Consider the following 18,958-nt stretch of genomic DNA (forward strand, 5'->3'; position numbering starts at 1 on the left):
TAAATAAAAGAATAAATATATATCCAACATAGTAATAAATAAAAGAATAAATACAAAAATAAAAGTAGAAATATATAAATAAAAGAATAAATATAAAAATAAGAGTAGAAATATATAAACAAAAGAATAAATATATATTTTGATAAGAAATAAAAGCATAAATATATATTTTATTTTTCATTTCCCCTTATATGTGATAAGGGGAAGAAAAATAGATATTTTGCTTTGATTTTTTTTTTAAATAGATATTTTGCTTTGATTTTTTTTTGCTTCTCCCTTTTCTGCTCGCTGTATTTCTACTCGCTGTTTTTCTGTTTGCTGTATTTCCATTTGCTGTATTTTTTCCGTTTTATTTGCTCCCTGTATTTCTGCTGCATCGTTAGGTTAATGAGGAGGGCTGCCTTCTATGTCCAGCTCTCTATTGGTCAATAAACAGGAAAGAGAACAGTCAGTGTGCAGATCGATTGTGAATGCCCATAGACCAGGGGTGTCAAACTCCAGTCCTCGAGGGCCGGTGTCCTGCAACTTTTAGAAGTGCCTCTGCTGCACCACACCTGAATAGAATAATTAGGTCATTAGCAAGGCTCTGGAGAACTGAGGAGGTAATTAAGCCATTTGATTCAGGTGTTTTGTACCTGTGGCACATCTAAAAACTGCAGGACAGCGGCCCTTCAGGGCTGGAGTTTGACACCCCTGCTAGACATAACGTAGGAGTAGACCCCGCATTGGCTGCTCCTGCACAGGAAATACGGCGGCCATTTTGGAGCGGTCGTCCCTCCTACTTTGCTCAATCAAAACAACAGAAGATGCCTCACTGAGGAATATTGTTGTTCGGATCGAAGGACTATTGATGTAAGGGCTCCACAAACAACATTTCACAAGTAAGATGGATATTTTATTGTGTATATTTTGTGATTAGAATATTACTTTACTGTATTTATGTCCACCGGCGAGATACCAGCTAATATTAGCTATAGTGATTGGTGTAATACGGGGTTCAGCCCCGCTATGAAGGCTAACTGTGATTCCGTAAATCTAAAAAAAAAATTATTATTCTCTAACATTGACTTAGATTATCTAACACAATAGCCTACATTAGAAATGAAACAATGTAACATATATTATAAAACTTATTATGTGTTATAACATTCACCAGCAAAGTTTACACAGGTGGTAAAGACTATTATTTATATGTAATTCTTTCACTCTGTCAAAGTAAGATAGCTCCCAAATCTTCCGTTTTTGTTTTTTGACGTTTTCATAAAGACACGATGTGAGGAAGAAGAGGGAAATATCTTTAAAGAGAGACAGATTCACTGCAGCACGGATGAATCTCGCATTCATTTTTGGATTTTGGACTCAATCTCACCTGCTGAATCTCTCTGAAGCTATAACTTGTCAGCTGAAAAACATATACATATATCTATATATATATATATATATGTAGGTATACACATACATATGAACATGTATCCAATATATTATTAATCATTATTATTTGTGTCAATATTAATAATTATTTATTTGTGTTTGTATATTTATATAAAACACAATATTTTTATAATGATATTACTAAATTATTTATTAAATGAATTCTGAATGGCTGTGTGCTTTGTAATATGCTCATCATACATCAATATCAGAATATTCCATTCCTATTCTATTGTTATAGCCACTAAGCATATTTAGATATGCTGAACTATGTATTAAAAACATACTAAAAATATACAATTGTTTAAAAATGTAGCTTTGATAGATGTTTGAATATGGTTTCCAGTCGATTAAATGCGTTGATACTTCGTTGTGCCTGCTAAACACATAACGCTGAGTGGAGTGGAGTACCGCTCCAAGATGGCCACCCTAAATCTCGTCAACGACAATAGGCGAGAGCGGTTCATGAGGCGTCTATTCTTATATTATGTCTATGTATAAGGCTCTCTCCGAAGAGGACCACAGCGCAGGCATTCACAATCGATCTGCACACTGATTTTTTGGAGGGCCAAAAAAGGGAGAAAAGGGTAGAGAAAGATGAAGTGAAGGACAAGAAATTCTCATAAAGACCTTTATAAAATATTTATTGGTATTTAATTATTTTTCCAAAACACTTCAGAACAAATATGCACAGAAACATTTAATGGGGCGTTATATTTTAGACATACAATAATGAACATATAAACACCTATTTCTGTAAAATTTAGATGGATTTGATCCCACACACACTTAAACTTGTAACATCGACAGCGACAGCGGTCTGAACACTCTGAACAAGTGTTCAGTTTCCTGTTACCGAGGCTGCGGCACAGAAAGAGACCATGACACCGTAGAACGGACATGGATGCCAGCCAGACATGGCATGTATTATTAATATTGGTGTTTACTTTCCTGCAGAGGATTTTCAGAATTTATTTAGTTAAAAAAATGGGTCTGATGATTATAAACTTATAATTCCCATTGATAAGAGAAGTTTTTTTTTAAAGTTTTGATTTAGAAAACATCATTGGAATAAAAGACAAACATAAAAAAAATTTTTACTATAAAACACGCATAATTTTTTTTTTTTTACATGCAGAAGATGTAAATATTCATCTAATTCATGCATTTTGCTAGAGGTGCAAAATAAGCATGTATTTGCACATAAAATAAATGGCCCTGTATACACATTAGATGGAGCCAAACAAGTTCAAGCACAATTCAATTTCCTTTTTTAGAGCCTTCCCAAAAAGTACATATCAATCACGTGCTTCAGCTTATGCAAGGTCAGTCTGACCAGTCATTTTCTTCAAACTCAGAATCATCCTCAGAGTCACTGTATTCAACTGCAATGCGTCGGGACAGGATGGTGGCCACGTCGTTCCCCACCGGCTCCCTCTTGTTCTGCTGCTCTTGCTGCTCTTGAACTTTCTTCAGCTGGATGCCTGACAATAGAAGAAAACATTAAAACACCATAAGTCAGCAAATCTTTTTCACAAATGACATCAGAGAAGCCATGCTCACCCATCCGAATGGCAGACAGCAGATCACTTCTGGCATCTTTAACCGGTTTGGCTTCATTGCGTCTTGGTGGGTGTGAGGGCGCGGCTGCGGGAGGCAGAGGTGGAGGAGGGGGACCCGGAGGTGGAGGCGCCATATGTGGCCCCGGAGGAGGCACCGGCGGCAGTGGGTAACCTGGTCCGACGTGTACAGCTCCATTATTCAGTGGTGGTGGTGGAAAGCCAAATGCAGTCTGGGCGGATGGGATGGGTGGGCCTTGGGGAGGAGGAGGAGGAGGAACGGAGCTGTTCAAAGGTAAGAAGATTAAAATTAGTGCCACAAACCTCAGCAATATGAAGTTACATTTTGAAACTAGCTTATTTTGGGGGCAAAGAATGCAATCACACACACTCTTCGCAGGCATGAATGTCACATTAACTTGGCTAAAGCTAGTTTATTTAAATAAATTTTTTCAGAGTTGTCTGATAATTCAAAATATAACGTTGGTGATTTTTATTACTAAATCAGGCAGACATGTATTAATTTATTGTGGCTCATTTCTTAAACCCACCAACAAGATATAATTAGATTGGATTTTTTTTTTTTTACCATTTCTGATAAGAGTAGTAAATTTATTTAAACTGGTTTATTTCCACTACTTGCATTTTCAAGCTATGCATTTTGTTTGCAGCAACCCCAACGTGTCACCCTTAGATGAAAAGGAATTGCTTCAGTTATTTAAAAACTACCCAGGTAATGATAACTCAAGCCTATCATTACCTGAACACAAGAGTCACTGTCCAAAGTGAAACTCTTGATCAACATAGATTTAGACGTTATTGGTGAAATAAAAAGCTCCCACTCGAAAATCAACACTTGGAAAGTTAGCTGGCATTTGCACCTGCCCACATGAATAAGTTAAGTATTTGCTCAAAAACTGTTTCTTTGTCAAAAGTGATGAAGACTGAGGTGTCTGACCACAACGACAGAAAGGAATCGAGTGAAGCATTAAAATGTAGAAATACTTTACCAGCAGTAAAACAAGGAGTTGGCAGTAACATGCTGAGGGTCTGTTACATTTCCAGTTGTAGTTGTGGAAAGTTGCAGGAATATTGAAGGAGAAGAATGACTATCTACATGTGGTGAGTTAACATCAAATCAACAGCTGAACTGAGAAATCTGCACCCAATTCAGTGTTTTATAAAGTAATACCAAACACACATTCAAACAAATTTAAGGATGGACATGTCATGCAAACATTAAACTTTTGCATCGGCCCTGATCTCAACTTGACATGTTTGCTCTTGCCTGAATGCACACTACCACAAAACTCTGCAGGATGGATTCATCCACCACAAAAACCTGCCAGGACACGACAGAACAACGTGAAAATAAGAGCTGGAAATGATTTGTTTTCACTTTCACCTACTCCTTTCCAAACATTTTGTTTTGCATGTCTGATAAATTTTTGTTAATCTGTCATCTAACAAATTAATCTGACATTCCTGCTGACGATGCGTCAAGCTCCTGAACAGCACAATACGTACTTGCAGTCTGCTGCCAGACGTGCAGAACCGTTTAATCTGTCTGCAACGCGGGGCTCTGCTGCAGCATAAGTTGCTCTCTTGTAGTTGACATCGATGCTGTGGTATTCATGCTCCACAGGTGGTGAGGGATGTGCGTTTCCTGGGATATAATCATGGGACCTGGCATAGTTGCAAACAGCATGAGCAGGTACAGGAGGGATTGGGTAGTCCAGAAGGTCAGGCCTGGATAAACAATGACAGTGAGGGAGATTATGATGCAGATGCCTTTGCATATCCAGATGGTCCCTCTTTTTTTCCCCAAAAAATGCCGTATCACAAGCTCAAAACAGAAGGGATGAAAAAAGCAAACATGCTGTAGAGGATGTTTGTTGAAAAGTATCCAGTTTCACTCTGCATTTCTGGAATTTTTCACTCATAAATAAAGTGAACATTTATTTTAAATCCTACAGCGTAAACATGAATGTTTTTTTTTTTGGAATGAATTTAAGTGATAATAAACATTTAGAGTAGTTAAAACTAAGCCTGTCACAAAAAAAGCAATAAATTATCTTGATAAGTTGAATACTGCTCAATAATCTTCCATTTGCATGACTATTATTCTCATTTCTGTCAATCTTTCTATCAAAGACTGGACGACGAAAGGTTTCGGTCTGGTGCGTTCCCTTTTTCAGTCCTCCAGTTCCAGTGTTAAATGTTCATTAGAAATGATAGTTTATTGATCTTTGAGAGGGTGTACTTGGATTATTATGCCATTGCTATTATAATGGCGTCAAAACAATATCATTATTGTCCGCGAAAACATCTGGGACAATTTAAGGTCCAGCAAAATTTGTTATTGTGGCAGACCAAGTGGAAACTTTTCAAATTAAGAAGATGAACCAGTGTGACAATTGTGTAATAGTTTCCAGCTATTTTTTTTTTCAAGGTGATATTTTATAGAATATATTTGTAGACATATTATCTCCTTTGAAGGATATAATCCCAATAAATCACTGAATAAATCTGCTGAAATCCCTACACAAAAGAAACAAGATTGAAAACCCATCTTACATGAGGTGCTATATTAAACACAGATCTGATTATGATGAGGGATTTATTGCATTGGTTCAGAAGCCTTTCGAAAACATTTAATTTGTGCAAATACAAAATAAAGGAAAGGATTGACTGAGAGAAATCAAAACTGGTTTTTGTGCCTGTATTTAAGGTCACAGTGCATACTCTGGTGATATAAAAGTTTCCTAATAAAAATAACTTTTTTTTCAGGATGAAAAACATAATTTGTCATTTATAAAAAGCCTCTGCAACAAAAAAAAAAACATTTGGCACAACGTAAAATGAAATAAAATGCAACCGTGAATGGAAATTAACCAAATGGAATCACATTTGATTTTTCACACTTGCAGCATCTCGTCTCCTAAATTCTTTCAAATGCATTGCATTAAACTGAAAGGATTCGGAAAGAAAGGGAAATAACAGTTTGAGTTTCAAAAGTTAAGTGCGCTATTCTTTAAACTATAACATCAACAAATCTGCATCTTTATCTTTAAAAAAGTTAAATTACAAAACACAGAAAACTGAACACAACCAACAACAAAATAACATAAGAAGATAAAAAAATCTTTTTTTTTTTTTTTTTTTTAATTACAAACTTGTTTGAAAAAAAGAAACCCTTGCCTGCCATCAGGAGAGAGAGAGCCTTCTGACGACGCTCCCCGTCGAAGGGTTTTTGGATGGCGGTGATCTGGACGGAGCTCTTTATCGAAAGCCATAATGTTCCACTCTTGTCTGCGGTTCTGCGCCTTCCTCACCTTCTTCACCTCCCGCTGGAGGGTGCTGCTCTCCATGCTCCTCTTCTGTTCCTTTGAAAGAGTAATTGAAAGACAAAGGAGTGAATATTTACTCAAAACGCAAAACACATAAACAGAGCTCTAAACGCTGTTACCCGTTGTCTCCGCCTTTCTTTCCTCTTGTCATCGGTGTCCTGAAGCATCTTCTCCTTCCAAAGATCAAAAAAGTACGACGGGTCCGAGTAGAATTTCATTGCGTCGGTGGAGTCCTCCCTGTATTGTATCAAATAAAACAGTTTTGCAAAGACTGAAAATATAAAGTGAAGTGATGGTTGACGTGGAACACGTGCAGAACCTGTAAGCCGTGAGGGCTCCAAGAGGGGGAGGCCTGTTACAGCCCTCATACATTTCAGCAAGAGAGCTGGGAGTGCTGCCTTTGGACAAAACCTCCTGGTCCTGGACCGCAGTGCCTCGATAGGCCTTCCTCATGTTTATGTCCTGAAGAGACACTGTGGAGCAGCAAGAGCAGAGGTAGAAGTCTGTTAAAAAAATCAGCGACAGTAGGAAAAAGTGTAGGTTTTCAGTGAACTGACCTTCCTCCACGCTGGAGTCCAGTCGGGTGACTTTGACTGCCAAGCGGTCAATACGGTCCTGGAGAGAGTTTGCACGACTGTAAAATGTGTTGGCCTCGTTAAACAGCTCCCCAAACACGTTTTCTGCATGCTTACCTGCAAAGGAAACACAAGGAAAAGGAAAAGAATCCCACTTTAATAAATGATGGAGAATAATAAAAATACAGCCTTACAGGGTCAATACGTTGCAATGACACAAAGTGTCATCTTTGGCAGGAAACTTTGGACAACCCTGAGCATCCTCTTCATGACACTGTCATGGAAAACAGACTCTTCAGTTCAAGGCCTCTTTAAATTTACTGTAACACAGACCATACAGCTACAAGAGATCCTTCCTGCCCACAGCCATCACCATCTACTAGAACTCTTTGGAGAACCTTGAATAAATTTTATTTAGAACGATGTTTAATTTACCTTTGGGATCAATACAGTAGTTTCAATACAGTAGTTTTGAATTTGAATTTGAATTGAAGGGAAAAGGTGTTGAGTTACTTCTTATGCAAACTGTGTCGTGCTCTTTGGGCTGTTTGCATGCTGCCACTACCACAGCACCGATCCACTTAGTGTGAAAGCTATCCTTAGACTGTCAGTGTTTAGGTCTCCACCCACCTACTCTCCATCTTATTTTCCTGTTGGACAGAGCTTTACGGTAAGCTCTAAGCCTGAGTTACTTCACTTAATCCACACACAGAATCACACGCACACACATACACACACTGTGATCAGGCAAGCCACAGACCAGATGTCCATGAGAGAATTTGCCCCGTCTAAATATTTCTTTCTTAATCCGTCATATTGCAAAGAGGCAACCCTCACAGCAGAAAAATGTCCCTGCTACCAGAGTTGGGTGATAACTAGTTAAAATATTGTTACTACGTCGTACTTTTTACTTTTACTTGAAGATTTTGTTACTCTTACTTGAGAAATATTTTTTGGATTCTCTACCCACTGAATGAAAAGAAACATGTTTTAACCAAAAATGCACAAGACACAGACACACACACCCGCAGTTTTTGTTAAAGTTTCCTAAGTTTTTTATTGAAAGAAACTGATTTAGAAAACAATTCCTGTCCACTTAACTTTGTACTTTGGTCTGTTTGATTATGTAATTTTGAAATATTAAATGACTGATAACTTGATCAGTTACTCTGTACTTTAGTAGACTTTTTACCAAATACTTTTTTACTCTCACTTGATAAATTTCTCGAAAAAAATGATCAGTTACTTTTTACTAGAGTAAAAGTAAAAAGTAGCCACTAGCTAGGTAGCACTAGCCTTACTTGAGTGCAATTTCTGTGCACTCCACCCATCTCTGTCTGCTACCTACTCTGAGCTACATCCAATACGAGTCATCAGTGTCCATTGCTAGATAAAAACTGTCAAGTCCTCCAGCAAATTTCATTTTGCATCCTGTTGGTCGACAGTCTATGATTTTCAGCATGTTTAGCTTTCATTGCCACTCAGAGCAATGCACAAAGATGGTACATTACAATAAACTGTAATGTATGTAGTTTTCCTGTTTTGTGTGTTTGGAACTTGTAAACATATAGCATTAAAGTCAAACTTGATTAGAAGTTCCAGGTTGTGTTTCTGAGACATAAATAATCCTGGAAATCCACTAATTCAAGGTCAAGATGGCCTCTGAACATATATTGTTAGCATCTGGGACCTTACTCAGACAGCTGAGCTGACGGATGATGGCAGACAGCGAGTTATTTGTCACACATTCCAGCTCGTTGCCAATCCCATCAGGCACTGCACCTTGGCACAGGTGACGAGGCTCAATGTTTCTCTTGATCAGAGGCATGACCCCTTCTCACATCTCGACGACTGCCTGGTGGGGATGGAAAGGAGGGAAAAGTCAGCTCTCCAGAGAAAAACCTGCAGAGGAGGTTTTATAACATCTATGTTCTTTGTGAAAAAACAGTTTTTTTTAGATTAACCGAAAAATCTGAAGTTTCTTTGTCTTTCCAGATTCAAACAATTATGAATTTTTGAAATATAATTTTATGATTTCATAAAAATCTATGGAAGACAATACATTTTTTTTTACTTCAAAAATAAATATTTATTTTTCTTGTTTGTTCTTTTTTCAAAAGAATCTGAAAACATGATTTTAATTGTTTAAAAAATGTCAGATTTTTGGACACAAAAATATCAATAAACAAACAAAACGTCCTTTTTTCTGAAAAAACATTGTGATGATATATTTTTATGTTTCCATCTTTTTTCCCTTTAGTTTGTTATACTTACTTTTTCTATTCTATTCTATTCTATTCTATTCTATTCTATTCTATTCTATTCTAAATAATATAAAATGTCAGCTTGCTTTTTTCTTTTAAGCTTACTGACAAAGCTCCCAAAACTTTCACATTTCTTAAGTTGTCCTGAGAAAGCAGCTTAGTAGTTATTGCACACAACTAGCTAACTATTTGAACACTTTTAGTCAATGGAGCTCTTAGACAACAAGACTTCCTACCGGTGAACTGCTGACATTTGCCTCTATCCTGGAAAAGTATTCTCGATGGGCCAGATTGTGCAGGGCTGTTTATCCTGTTTTCTATCATAAAGCGAGGAAACAAACTGTCGAGCTGCTTCAGCCAAGTCAAAGGAACCATCCAATATGTGAACAGCAATAGTCGTCCTCTGCAGCACAATTCACCAACAATAAATCCCCACGTCCAAGTAACAGCGTGAGCCAGGAGAGGATTACCCAGTAGATTTACTCCCAGCGTCCAATCACAGGCATCACAGCTGGCCATGTTGCATCCAGCTTCATTTCAGAATGTATTAGTAGTTTTTATATAGCATAGTAATGCAATCTATGAATTTAAGGGCACGGAGGAACTCCATATTTTTACATAACACATGAAATGAAGTTGGGATCTGCTTGTGCTGCTGCTATTATTTCTACTGCTGCATGCAATAGAACTTTGCCATAACCAATTATCCGATTTAACATATAACATACAAAACATAAACGGTTTTGACTTCAGTACTTCACATTGTGGGACCTTCAAATCTTTCTGCTGTCTTTGCATAAGCAGCAGGTTGTCGCTCTAATCTGGTCTATTATCATCTCTGTGGGAATGACCTGGATAAATAAAGAAACCAGACATTTTTAGTCTGATTTAGGAGTCTGCCTTCCCTCACATCTGGCTCACGCTATATCCTTCTGTATGTAGGATTTGCAAGACATGACTCTTAAAACCTATATTTTAGCTAAGATGTCTTAAGCTGGAAAAAATATTTTAGCTGTGTATTTTCACCTTTTAAAAAAAAATAAGCTAAAAAAATAAACATGCATGTGGTGCCTTAATTAAACAAACCTAATCTGAATGTTGATGACATCTTTTAAATATTAAATAAATGAATTATTTAAAGATAATAAACAACAGCGATACTGAAACTGTCCTTTGCTTTCCGTCTTTCTTTATTTGTTTTATTTGTTTCTTTTTGTTTTCAATTAGATCTTTTCATTTAATGTAATGCGAGTTTCTAAATTTTACTGACAAACAAAACATGCACAGACGCATTTCTAGTTGAATTGCAGTTACCATGGCAACACATGGTTAACCACTGAATAACTCCAACTGTTAATTATTTGGTCCAGTGGTTTACAGGCGATATAAGGTCAAATATATAAGGAGGTAAGTAATACCTTTTCTATTATTTTGGATATCAAAATTATGTTTTTTTCTGATTAATATCTATTTCCATTGACAGGTGACAGACAGATTAAATTGATTTTGCAGTTTGTGACAATTTTGAATCCGGCAAAAGCTGCTCAAAGATGGACTGCGGCCCAAACGGTGAAACAAGCAGTGTTTTTATTGTATCAAATGATTTGCATGAAATGATGTGCTTTTCTTGAAAGTCAATCCTGTAATCCTTTTTAACATTTATAGACGTTTCAGATGGTAGTTTGAAGTTGTTTTAGACTAAACGAGATTTCTTCCACAGCACCCTACCTGAAAGATCCCACAATGGAGCTGTATCTGGGAAAGGAGAGGAGATACTCAACACTAAACATACCGTCGGTAGAGTTTTGGACTATGCTGCCAAGTAAGTGCAGAGAGAGTAAGCGAGAGCAAAGTAAACTGTTGCATGTCAAAGAAATGGCGCTAATGTGCCTGTCTCTCTTTTGTTCTTGAAAGATTCTCTGACAGGCCGAAATGAGTTCACAGATTACAAAGAAAGGAAAGCAGAGCTAAGGGTAACCGAAAAAAAACAACTTCTATTAAAACATAACATAACCTCAAAAATGAATCAAACAGATAAACCCAATACAGTAGGAAACATGTGTGGAAAAAACAGTAAATCTCTATATAACTGTTAATAGGGATTTAAATAAAAACAAAGTCTTTGCTTTTATGTTATGGAGTCAAAATCAATGTAATACATAACCTGAAAGGTTTATATCAATATCTTGATTCAAGCTAATCAAAATACAAACTTTGTTTCAGCTGGTAAAGATGATGAAATGACAAATTAAACCAATTCATTGTTTTACCTAAATACACACATATGATGAAACTGTCTGTGAAAATCTAGACACTGTGAGGTAGCTTTTGCATTTCTGGATACATTTTAGCTCCCTCCAATGTAAAACCATGATTTCACAAAGTCTGTAACACACAAAGAGAAAAATTATGTTTTTTTATGTAGATAAAGAAAAAAATGTAAGAATTACAAGAACATCTTTGTGAATAATCATAATTTTGGTCTTAACTGTTTTGAATGTCTCTCACACTTAATGTTTTAAAAGATGTATTTCAAAGTTTTATAAAATAAATGCATTAGTCACATTCACATTAAAGCCAGCAAAAAAAAAAAAAAAAAAAAAAAAAACTAGCTTTAATGGAAAATAACACCTAACTGGTCTCAGCAATGATTAAGTCAATCAAGAGTTTTGTTGTTCAATCTAAGCCATTTCTGTATTTCTGCGCCTTCTCCTGCTTGTCATTAAACATATAAAATGCTGATTTTGCTGACATTCACGTGTCCTCAGAATGAACTGGCAAACCTTAAGAAAAAGACAAATGACCTTGAGAAGCTCATCAGGCCACTGGAAACAGAAGTGAAATGCAATCAACATTTCTGTGAGCGAGAACTGAACCACATGAGGAATTTCATCACACGAATTGAAAGAAAACCCATTGATGCAAAAAACCTGTGAGTAAAAACATTTCTTTTGTTGATACCGTGCAATGTTTCTTCAAGATTTGCAGAAATTGTGATCATTGTTAATGTTCGACAACAGATTTGAAAATGCCATCAAGTCCAAACAGGAGAACAGCGGTACACTGGTGAAGTGTTTGGAGGAGGTGATGGCCGCGAAATGGTAGAGATGAGTAACTTTTACATTTTTTCTTTCTTTTTCTTTTTTTAGAATTCTTGCTTTAACAGATGCAATCTCTCGTGTGTGATTCTAAATCTTGTCTTTCCTCTTTCAAGTGAATTTGACAGGGTTGAGCATATCCTCAATAGACATAAGTGTTACGCAAACGTATTGTTCAATCTTGCACCTCAAGAGTGGCAGGAAGCCAAGGAAGCTGAAATATTGAAAGCTAAAGAAGCTCGGAAGGAGCACAGCACCGAGCCTGAAGAAACTGCAGAGAGCAAAAGTAAACGTTTTCTTTTTTCTTTTTTTTCACTTGTACTAATTACCTTCCTTACTGGTGATAAAAACGCTAGCCTCCCCAAACTTGTTGTAAACGTGTTATATACGTCCAGTTTTTGTTTTTCAAGTTCAAATGAGGTAACCCGTTAAAGTAAAGTATAAATATAAAATAATTACATTTTGAGGGTTCATTGTACACAACCGACAAATTTTTAGGACGCACGCCGGAAAAAAGTAACCAAAAAAAAGAGGGATTGGCGCCATCTAGTGGGTATAAAATAATAACAGAAACTCCTGACAATCGATATAAAACAACACATTTTTTTCTCTTCAAGAATAAATTTGTGGATTCTTGTGTAGCTTAATCTTTTTAGGCTGATTTCCGAACCTGACACAACAATTAAAAATTTTGTTCAACAAATGTTCTCTGGCAAATAACACACTGCTAAATAGACTCGAAAAATAGTAGCAAAAAGTATCCCTAAATTCTCCTAAAGGTTAACTTTGCAGGTACATTTGGGAAAATTATTTGTGCATGTATTGACTTGAAGTCTATGAGGATCCCTGAACTAGCGACGAAGATCTCTTCAGACATCAAATGTTCTTCAAGGCTTAAAGCAAAGAACAAAGTACAAACAATGTTGCATTTTCTTTGCCGTACAACAAATTAATGTTGTACATCTGATGTTAATGTAGGTGTGGAAGGAGATCCCACATCCAGTTCAGATAAAACCCTGCCTCCAGAGTCCACGTCGCCCACGGCACAGACAGACACACAGTAAGTTAACACAGTTAATCAACTTGTTTAAGTTGCTATGAATCTCTGCTTCCAAACAGCTAGAGTATACAGTCACATTTATCATTGTTGTGAATCAAAAACAACAAAGAAATTAATTATTCAGGGCTTAAAGTAAAGCCTTACTGAGACTGACTGCAAAGTTTTCATATCTGGTACATGTTGTTTATTAGGAACAGGATATTTGCGTAATTAAAAAGCAAAATTTAAAGCAGAAAATGCACAGCAAAAGTATATACATTTATTATTAGAATGAATTCAGTATAAGATTGAGTAGTATTCTTCAAATTATATTTCAATATTGTTGTAGCACAAAAAAGGCAGCTCATTTAAACAAATAAATCCATTATTATCATTAGTGGTAGTAATTAGCGTCAATCAGTAATCGTGAACAAAGTGTTTTAACAATATTATTATTGTTAAGGAGTTCTTAAAGTAATTATATGATTTTTAAACATCTAAAAATTTAATTTTTAAACATTTTAGAAATTATTTTATGTATTATGTATTGTTTTTTAAAAAATTGGAACATCAAAATTGGAACCAGGAGCAGGCTTAAGTAATATGATCATGTTTTCACAGCATGACAATTAAAAATTTGCCTCACTGTCTTTCAAATGGTGAGGCACATTTATGAACTCTACTTATTTACTATAATTTTTACTGACTGATCTTCTTTTTTTTTCATCAATTTGATTTCGTTTGCATTTTCAGATCAACAGAATCAGCTGTGCCTGATGACAGTGACGATGACGAGGTTATTTACAACCTAAATCGAAGCTCAACACAGAAACACTTCCTGTTTTTCATTGTTCGGTGATGCAGTTTGTTTTTCCTTCCCTTCTCTTTGCAGAGGATAGTCGAGATCTACTTCTCTGATCCTTTTGAGGTTGTGATTTTACCATCGGAGTTAACCGACCAGATCCTTTCTCTGATAGAGAACGCCACTGAAATGGATAAAATACTGGAGCAGACCTTGGAGTCCACCGAACTTAAAATGTGAGAATGTGAACGTTTTACTTCAAAGAAGAGGCGTTGGACAGTGGCGTGTGGTGACATGTTAATTTAAACCAAACGCCAAGTAGATGATAGATATGAAAGACACACAACTCCAAAATCTGCCTTCTATTTGTGAAGGGCAGAGGATGAGAAGAAACTAACACAGCAAGAAAGCAACTTGGAGGGCAGAATTGAAATGGAAAAGAAGAGAGCCGTGGTGCTCAGAAAGCAGGTTCAGCTCCATAACTCACTAGAAACAAAAGACGAGGTAAAGAATCATCATGGGGGGTTTGGAGCGCTGCAGAAAAAAAAAAAAGTCCTGTCAATGTATAACTAACTCTCTTCTTGTTTATCACAGGATATACTGTTAGAAACTCTGGGTAAGAAGGTAACAGAAGTTTACTTTTGCTGCTTCGAGCACCGGATTGCCAATCAAGCAACTTTGGAAAAGCTCTGCTGTGTTGAGCACCGTATGAACCTGTTGCTGCAGCAAATTGAGAAAATCCCTAGAGATATGTTTGAGACACTGTGGGAAATCAAGGATGGAGAGAGGAGAACCAGGTTTGTTCCCCTCACTCTGGGGAAGCATTGTCAAGTCAGATTTACGTGCAAGAGAAATAAAAAACATTTATTTCTCTTGCAATGTTACTACAGCAAGCTTGGATGTTTTTGATTGGGATTTTATTTGATAGAAAAACAAAAGGAGTGTCCATTTTCCGGACACTCTTATCCTCGTATCGTTCCTATCGGTGCCGATCTCCAGTGAATTCCTGTCCACTTAAGCCTTAGTTTGAAAGAATTTCAATATCAGGGATTAAAATTTGCCATCTGGGATAAGTGATCTTATTTGTGTAGATTAGTTTACTTTAGTGCTTTAGTTTAACTGTCTGGTTCACCTCTTCATGTTCCAGGGCGCATGAGGAAAAGCTCCGGGAGGAGAGGGAGAGGGAGAGAGAAAAGATGAGCAAGTGCATGAAACGAGCTTCGGGCGACATCAAGAAAGCTGTGAGTCACTCTAAAATGACAAAAAAAAAACAAAAAAAAAAAAAAACACTGATACTGTCTTATCAGTTTAAATCAGTATAATATACAATGCCAGAATTTATTTAGTGTGTTATATATAATCCATTCAACATAAATATACACTTTGAGAGTTATCTACTGCTCATTGGCTGTCATCAGACAGTTTGTCTTTGGTACAAACATTTCTCAAGCCTCCCAGTTCGACCCAAAACATACATACGGTTTTATTTCATTCATATTAACTGTAAAAACTAAGCGTTTTTTCTTTTTCTTTTTTTCCAGCCTGGAAGAAAGATCATGCAAAGATGGATTCCTCTCAAAAAGAAGGCGCAAGTTACCAATGTTCCGACTATTCTCGAGGAAATAGACCCGTACGCTGAGCTCTATATTGACTGTGATTAAAGATTAAACTCCTACTGAACCGTCTCAGAACAAAATAGAGCGGATTTGTTTATCTCAATTTTTTGTGTGTGTGTTCTGACCTGAAAATCAAATATATCTGCCAGGGATTCAGAATGAACATGAATATTTAATATTGGAAAAAAATAAAAAATTAAGGAAAAGTTAAGCTGAGAATGTAATGCAATTTTGAATGAAAATGTGTTGAAACCCTGATTATCAGTTATAGCCAAGTGGTTTCTTTCTATATGCAATTCATAGCAAACCTGCAACCCTCTCACTAAATTTGACATGAGAAAATTTCATGGCGGTTTTTGTGATTTCACTTTAATGTTCTCTGTTGATTGTTCACCGATTGTGAGTGATTTTGTCTCTGGTTTCACCCGACTGAGCCCATAAGACATCAGTTTTCTAAACACCTAACTGTAACATCAAATCAAACCTATTAATTTATGCAACTCATTTGTCTAAGAGATTGTATAGTTACTTGAGACAAAATGATTTTCTTTTTAACAAAATATTCCGAAGGAGAAGACGTTTCTATGTGAATGTAGGTCTGGACATGGGACCTCAGCTGGATTTTGCAGTCATAATTTACAGTGGGCGGTATTTACTTTTTGTTGTTCCTTCTGGTAATTTGCTCTGGAATAATTTAAAACATCAATTTTAAAAGCTTAATATGTTGCAAGAAAGCTTGATTTGAGTTTCTGTTGCTCTGTTTCTCAAAAAATGTCCAGTTCCTCAGACACGTCCCCCAGGCTGTTCATGCAGAGAGATATCTGGCAAGGCATTTCAAGTTTGTGCATGACATTACAAAAACACCAAAAGCAAAAAGAGAAAAAAAACCCCATCTCTGCTTGAGGAGAACATTTCTGAACAAAGTTTCATGGCTAGTTCCAGTTCTGTTTCTGTGCCGTACTTTAAAAGCCATTGTCTATTTCTGAGAGTTTTACTGGCATTAAACCTGGAAACAGCATTTTACCTGTATGACTCTTCCATACTACAGAACACATCATAATCTCAAAGCCAGCTCAGGACTATTAACCCCTGTGCTACAGTGCTTACAGTCCTCATTATCACCATCATTGACCCTGCCGGTGTCACATAATGTAGCCAACAACCAGTTTACCCACTTACTGCACATTGGCATTAACACATACACCTCTACCCTCCATTACACACTGAATGTCCCTCTTCTGATATTTGTCCTCCTATTATGGCTTTCTAGTGCTATTTTATAATGACCACAGCCAATACCTTTCCCAGTTATTACCAGTAAAGACTGAAAATTACACACAAAGCTCTGGTAGGATTATCGGTTAACACCGTGGTCTTCTTTTCGTGTTTGCACTTGCCAAAAAATGTTTTAATGTATATCAGTGTATAACATGTTCAAAAATGTTTTCAGCGCCTTGAAGAGAGAGTAACCCAAACTTCTGTTTGCCTTATCAGGATTTTAGATGATAGACATCAGCAAACTAATGTGCAATTAAAGTGGAAGGGTGACAATACATGATTTTCATCAGTACATGAGCATTGTTCAATTAAATTTAAAAAAATACAAAGAGAAACCTTGCGGTGGACTGGCGACATGTCTGGGGTGTATCTTTTCCTCTCACCTGATGACCGCTGGAGGCAGGCACCTGTCTCCCTGGCGATCATCCAAGGACAAATGTGCGACATAACAGATGGACGGACAACTGCAAACCTAACAAACATGGCCAATATTTATTATTGTGTGATCATTTTATGTGAATGATGGATTTTCTGCTTTTACGAACCACTGAAATTCACCAAATGTTATCATTACAAAGCTATCAAGAAGTTTCCCCTACTGTTCTCTTCTCAGTCTGTTTACAATGGCTTTGTGCAAAACTTTACATTTTCCCATAGCAGAGCTCTGCACCAGAGAAAATAAAAAATAAAAAAATCAGCAGCAGCTTAAGGCTGTATCAAAAGCCTCACAGCTCCTGAGCAGCAGTCTTTATAGGGGGTGACTCTTAGAATGCCTCAACTTGTTTGTCTCATGGTTTAAGTGGTGCACGTAGCCATGGAAAGATCATTAAATCTCTGTTTTACCACTTGGCTTAATCCCCGCAACAAAAGGGGAAGATACAAAAAAAGGGGAAAACGCAGAGAAAAAAAAGTTGTGAGTGAGATTAAGTGAGAACTTGATGGATCTAAACTGACGGCTCTTCTTCCCAGCGTTGCCAAGGGGAGTTAAGAATCCTGAAATCACATCTCCTGAAGAGTGCCTGCCGATCGGCCTTTCCCTGCTACTCCCACAGTGGCCGGCCTCTCTTGTAGTGTCCGCAGCCGAAGCCATCTGCCGGATTACCCAGCAGGATGTGTTTTTATGGAGAGCATCCCATTCATATCCTGCCTGCAAAGGTTTACATTAAGGTTGAACTCGGGTGCACTTACAATGGCAGATGAAATGGGCTCTGTCCTCCTTACAGCACCCCTCCCCGTCTTCTCACTGTTTGCGAGACTGATAGCGCGGGGTTGAAAGGAGCTGCTTCACCGTGGCATGAAAGAGGATCTCATGCAATGCCACTGTCTGCTGCTGATTCTTTTTCAGCCTGCTGACAATGGCGTGATGCCCAGCATGAAAAAAACACTAGTGCGTGCCAAGTGCGATTGTTTCTCCTAATAGGCATCAACAGGCCAACTTCGCCGTGTTACCATACAGGTGAACTCATTCCTGGGAAAATGGTTTTTTCTTTCTTAGCCTCGTAGGCGAGATGGCGTCCCCCTTTTTTCCTCAGCCTAACGGGATTAGTCGTGCCAGTGCTACCCCGGCTGTCACGGTACTGTCTACTTCCCATCTCTCTTCTGGGCCTCTAATGTGATTAACCCATTCCCTGTGGTCCAAATGGTTCTGGATAGTGGGTAGAGGCACAGGGAGGCGGATGGAGTGGAGGGGGTTCCTTGGCATGTTCTTCGCCATGCCTCACTCGCCATTATTGCTACCTTTGTTGGACAGGAAGGAGCGAGGTCGAAGGTTTGTTTGCACGTAAAGAGGAGTACAAGTGCACGAGGAAGGAATTCATAGACTTAGGCATAGACTTGGTACTGAAACAGTTTAAATCGTTATCACGTACCTTTAATCCTGTCAAAAGCTGAGTTTTACTTTCTCAGCTGCGTTTGTCTGATCAAAATCTGTCACAACTTCCCGGCTG

The 18,958-nt window shown here is 37.4% G+C and overlaps 3 protein-coding genes across 3 annotated transcripts in view; 2 read left to right on the forward strand and 1 right to left on the reverse strand.

The window, feature by feature from the left end:
* The window catches only part of LOC103475678 (zinc finger Y-chromosomal protein 1), a 50,720-nt gene extending 50,332 nt beyond the window's left edge, over positions 1 to 388 (forward strand). Inside the window, exon 9 of the mRNA XM_008427486.2 lies at positions 384 to 388. Coding sequence (XP_008425708.1) covers positions 384 to 388 — 5 coding nt within the window. The remainder of the gene's footprint in view (positions 1 to 383) is intronic.
* A 1,671-nt stretch (positions 389 to 2,059) lies between these two features.
* On the reverse strand, positions 2,060 to 9,619 carry LOC103475416 (wiskott-Aldrich syndrome protein family member 3-like). Its single transcript, XM_008427007.2, has 9 exons — positions 9,416 to 9,619; positions 8,611 to 8,770; positions 6,898 to 7,032; positions 6,660 to 6,813; positions 6,460 to 6,577; positions 6,192 to 6,376; positions 4,518 to 4,739; positions 2,995 to 3,275; positions 2,060 to 2,915 (listed from the first exon to the last, which is right to left on the reverse strand). Exons 2-9 carry the CDS (start codon positions 8,741 to 8,743, stop codon positions 2,758 to 2,760), a joined length of 1,386 nt encoding a protein of 461 aa, XP_008425229.1. The 5' UTR covers positions 8,744 to 8,770; positions 9,416 to 9,619; the 3' UTR covers positions 2,060 to 2,757.
* Positions 9,620 to 10,477: 858 nt separating this feature from the next.
* LOC103475415 (cilia- and flagella-associated protein 100-like) lies at positions 10,478 to 15,818 on the forward strand. Its single transcript, XM_008427006.2, has 14 exons — positions 10,478 to 10,586; positions 10,663 to 10,748; positions 10,900 to 11,001; positions 11,094 to 11,152; positions 11,948 to 12,111; positions 12,200 to 12,280; positions 12,394 to 12,563; positions 13,256 to 13,337; positions 14,070 to 14,112; positions 14,209 to 14,354; positions 14,493 to 14,622; positions 14,713 to 14,915; positions 15,266 to 15,359; positions 15,660 to 15,818. Exons 2-14 carry the CDS (start codon positions 10,730 to 10,732, stop codon positions 15,777 to 15,779), a joined length of 1,413 nt encoding a protein of 470 aa, XP_008425228.1. The 5' UTR covers positions 10,478 to 10,586; positions 10,663 to 10,729; the 3' UTR covers positions 15,780 to 15,818.
* The last annotated feature ends 3,140 nt before the right edge of the window (positions 15,819 to 18,958 follow it).

The sequence above is a fragment of the Poecilia reticulata genome, linkage group LG14 (genome assembly GCF_000633615.1).
Source record: "Poecilia reticulata strain Guanapo linkage group LG14, Guppy_female_1.0+MT, whole genome shotgun sequence".
NCBI classification, from domain to species: Eukaryota; Metazoa; Chordata; class Actinopteri; order Cyprinodontiformes; family Poeciliidae; genus Poecilia; species Poecilia reticulata.